This window comes from Salvelinus sp. IW2-2015, unplaced genomic scaffold, assembly GCF_002910315.2.
Source record: "Salvelinus sp. IW2-2015 unplaced genomic scaffold, ASM291031v2 Un_scaffold1422, whole genome shotgun sequence".
Classification (NCBI taxonomy): domain Eukaryota; kingdom Metazoa; phylum Chordata; class Actinopteri; order Salmoniformes; family Salmonidae; genus Salvelinus; species Salvelinus sp. IW2-2015.
In genome coordinates this window covers 134,662-139,540 of record NW_019942898.1, presented here as the reverse complement: position 1 = coordinate 139,540, position 4,879 = coordinate 134,662, and the positions used below count along the sequence as shown (strand labels likewise).

The window sequence follows — 4,879 nt, the reverse complement described above, 5'->3', positions numbered from 1 at the left end:
ACAGCACTGTTGGTTACAGCACCTGTGTTACAGCACTGTGTTGCAAGCACTAAACTGTGTTAGCAGCACTGTGTGCAGCACTGTGTTACAGCACTGTGTTCAGCACTGTGTTGCAGCACTGTGTTACAGCACTGTGTTGCAAGCGACTTTCACCTGTGTTCAGCCACATGTGTTACAGCCACCTGTGTTGCAGCACTGTGTTGGCCTGGTTACAGCACTGTGTACAGCCACTGTGTTACAGACCTTGTGTTTGAACAGCACTGTGTTGCCAGCATTGCAACACTTTACAGCATGTGTTACAGCCACATGTGTTGCAGCACTGTGGCTCTACAGCACTGTGTGCGCAAGTTGTTAAGCACGTTAACACCGTTTCGCTGTTGTTCAGAGCACTGTGTTACAGCACTGTGTTGGTTGAAGCACACTGTGTGCAGCACTTGTTACAGCACCTGTGTTACAGCACTGTGCTTTCACAGCACTGTCTGTTGAGCCTGTGTTCAGCACTGTGTTACAGCACTGTGTTACAGACACTGTGTTGCGCACTTGTGTTTACAGCACTGGTGTTACAGCACTGTGTTGCAGCACTGTGTACATCCACTGGTTGACAGCACTGTGTTAACAGCACTGTGTTTACAGCACTGTGTTAGTTTTTTTCCAGCACTGTGTTCAGCACTGTGTTACAGCACTGTGTTACAGCACGTGTTACAGCACTGTGTTAACAGCACTGTGTTTGCAGCACTGTGTTACAGCACTGTGTTGCAGCACTGTGTTACAGCACTGTGTTACAGCACTGTGTATACAGCCACTGTGTCTGCAGCATACTGCGTTGCTATCACTGCGTTTACAGCACTCGTATACAAGCACTGTGTTTGCAGCACTGTGTTTGCAGCACTGCCGTTGCCAGTACTGCTACACTGTGTCTTACAAGCACTGTGTTGCACACCTGTTGCAAGCACTGGTCTCGCAGCAACTGCTGTTACAGCCACTGTGTTAGCAGCACTCGTGGTTCGCAGCACTGTTGTTGCCAGCACTGTGTTACAGCACTGTACATGTGTTACACAACTGATGTTGCATCCTCTCTCTGGGGGGGTTGTGGTGTTATTGAATGGGTAGGACAGTGAACGTTTGTGGTGTTATTGAATGGGTAGGACAGTGAACGTTTGTGGTGTTATTGAATGTGTAGGACAGTGACAGGCAGACAGGAAAGCCAGGAGGAGTCCACATCAGAAGGGCGGGTGCAGAATCCGGACCCATGCAGACCCTGCTATAGGCTACATGTGTGCTAGAGTTATCGGAACTAACTGCTAGGTCACATGACATACCTTTGACGGTGACACGGATGGTGTGGTGTATGGAGGCCAAGCGGTTGTGGGCAGTGCAGCGGTACTCGCCAGCGTCGGCATCGGACACGTTCACGATACGCAGTATCTTCTGGAAGGTCACGATGGAGGTACGCTTGTCAGGGAACTCCCCGCTCAGCTTACTCCACGAGACCTCTGGAGTGGGACTGGATAGGGAATAGGGAGAGAAGAGGGAGGGAGAGAGAGAGAGAGAGAGAATAGTGTGAAGACATACGTTTCCAGTGAACTTGTTTAGGTCACTATGATCTATAAGCACACATACATAATGGTAAAAATGAATTAATAATAGAGGTATACCGTACACAACACATAATACAGGTACAACACATTGGCAGTTTCTCATTGGCACTAAGTACTTACAGTCCTTCAGTGACGCACTCCAACTCCAGGACCTGTCCTCTCAGCACCATCTTGGAGCTGCTGGAGCCAGAAGGAATGAGGAAAGTAGGTTTCCTCTCCTCCGCCGAGCCGTCTGCAGTCACAACGGAGGGGTCAGAGACACAACAAGACTACTGCTGCTCTGTTCATTTTATTCCTGGGGTTTTACCAAGGTCAGTGTTGTACCACTGTGAAGGTACAGGTCAGGGCTCACATACTCAAACACAGCAGTTGACTTTTTAAAAGGTGATTTGTGTTTGAGCTGACATCAGCAGCGTTACTAGTGAAAAGTAAGGGAAATTGCCTTTAAAAGTCTAGCGCGGTGTACAGGTCGTAAATGTGTTGGAATGAATCCATGCCTTCATGTCTTACTGTAAGGGGTTCTTGGTCGAGCGGTAGGACTGTACTAAGAGGTGGTGGATATCTACGACATCTTCTTTTCCTGTACAGTTATACCAGATAGTTAACTACTTCCCAGTTCAGTGAGGATAAGGATAATCTTCTCAAAATAATCATCTTTGGATAAGATACTATGATATTAAGAGTTCAACAAATGGTGCTTGTGATGATGGCAATGATCATACAGAAAGAGAGGTACAGCGTCTCTGTCAGATCAGCCTGTCTGTAGCCTCATCTGTTGTACGGCTGACTGCGTGTCTGCGTGACATGTGGCTTCAGGGTACTCGACAGACAGACGCATAGGAAGTGACGCTTTTGCAAACGCTGAGAAATGAACTGATAGGAAATGAAAGATGTCAAAGACAGTGGAGAGGTTTTAAGTGGATTGGGAGGAAAGAATTCGGTTGGCTGGGTGAAGTGAATAGATTAACAGACTGGAGTGGCAGTGGTTGGAACATTCACCGTTTGCTAGGCTGTCAATCTGCTTTGCTCTAATGAAATATATGACTATAATAGAGAGAAAGCTTTCCAAAAGTAGCCTACTGAATGTAATACAGACAGACCTACTGAATGTAATACAGACCTACTGAATGTAATACAGACAGACCTACTGAATGTAATACAGACAGACCTACTGAATGTAATACAGACAGACCTACTGAATGTAATACAGCATATGAGTGTATTAATTCAGTAGGTCTGTCTGTATTACATTGCATTAGGTTCTGTATACATTCATATATTACGTCTGTCTGTATTCATTCAGTAGGTATGTCTGTATTACATTCATTTATGTCTGTATTAACATTCAGTAGCCTGTCTGTATTACATCATTATGTCTGTATTACATTCAGTAGGTCTGTCTGTATTACATTCAGTTAGGTCTGTCTGTATTAACATTAGTAGTCTATCTGTATTCACATTCAGTAGTCTGTATTCACTTCAGTAGGTCTGTCTGTATTACATTCAGTAGGCTACTTTTGGAGCTTTCTCTTTATTATAGTCATATATTTCATTAGAGCAAAGCAGATTGACAGCCTAGCAAACGGTGAATGTTCAACCACTGCCACTCCAGTCTGTTAATCTATTCACTTCACCCAGCAACCGAATTCTTCCTCCAATCCACTTAAAACCTCTCCACTGTCTTTGACATCTTTCATTTCTATCAGTTCATTTCTCAGCGTTTGCCAAACGTCACTTCCTATGCGTCTGTCTGTCGAGTACCCTGAAGCCACATGTCACGCAGACACGCAGTCAGCCGTACAACAGATGAGGCTACAGACAGCTGATCTGACAGAGAGCGTGTACCTCTCTTTCTGTATGATCATTGCATCATCACAAGCACCATTTGTTGAACTCTTAATATCATAGTATCTTATCCAAAGATGATTATTTTGAGAAGATATCCTTATCCTCACTGAACTGGAAGTAGTTAACTATCTGGTATAACTGTACAGGAAAGAAGATTCGTAGATATCACCACCTCTTAGTAAGTCTACCGCTCGACAAGAACCCCTTACAGTAAGACATGAAGGCATGGATTCATTCAACACATTTACGACTGTACCCGGCTAGACTTTTAAAGGCAATTTCCTTACTTTCACTAGTAACGCTGGCTGATGTCAGCTCAAACACAAATCACCTTTTAAAAAGTCAACTGCTGTGTTTTGAGTATGTGAGCCCTGACCTGTACTTCACAGTGTACAACACTGACCTTGGAAAACCCAGGAATAAAATGAACAGAGCAGCAGTAGTTTGTTGTGGTCTCTGACCCTCCGTTGTGACTGGCAGACGGCTCGGCGGAGGAGAGGAAACTACTTTCCTCATTCCTTCTGGTCCAGCAGCTCCAAGATGGTGCTGAGAGGACAGGTCCTGGAGTTGGAGTGCGTCACTGAAGGACTGTAAGTACTTAGTGCCAATGAAGAAACTGCAATGTGTTGTACCTGTATTATGTGTTGTGTACGGTATACCTCTATTTTAATTCTTTTTACCATTATGTATGTGGTTATAGATCATAGTGACCTAAAAAGTTCACTGGAACGTATGTCTTCAACATATTCTCTCTCTCTCTCTCTCCCTCCCTCTTCTCTCCTATTCCTATCCAGTCCACTCAGAGGTCTCGTGGAGTAAGCTAGGGGAGTTCTCTGACAAGCGTACCTCCATCGTGACTTCAGAAGATACTGCGTATCGTGAACGTGTCGATGCCGACGCTGGCAGTAGCGTGCACTGCCACAACCGCTTGCTCCTACCCACACCATCCGTGTACCGTCAAAGGTATGTCATGTGACCTAGCAGTTAGTTCGTAACTCTAGCACACATGTAGCCTATAGCAGGGTCTGATGGGTCCCGGATTCTGCACCCGCCTTCTCTGATGTGGACTCCTCCTGGCTTTCTGTCTGCTTGTCACTGTCCTACACATTCAATAACACACAAACGTTCCATGTCCTACCCATTCATAAACCACAAACGTTCCGTGTCCTACCCATTCAATACACCAACACACTGTCACTGTCCTACTCATTCAATAACACACAACACTGTCACTGTCTACACATTCATAACATCACAACCGTCACTGTCCTACTCATTCATAACCACACAACACTGTCTACTCATTCATAACACCACAAAACTGTCACTGTTACTCATTCAATAACCACAATATGTCACTGTCCTACACATTCAATAACACCCACACACGTCTGTCTACTCATTAATAACACCACAACACTGCACTGTCTAAC

General features: G+C 45.1%; 1 protein-coding gene across 1 annotated transcript in view; it reads right to left on the bottom strand.

Annotated features, from left to right (window-relative positions):
• Window positions 1–4,879, bottom strand: part of LOC112070774 (neuronal cell adhesion molecule-like) — a 169,829-nt gene that overhangs the window by 36,061 nt on the left and 128,889 nt on the right. The window contains 2 exon segments of the mRNA XM_070439121.1: window positions 1,099–1,504; window positions 1,719–1,830. Coding sequence (XP_070295222.1) covers window positions 1,099–1,504; window positions 1,719–1,830 — 518 coding nt within the window.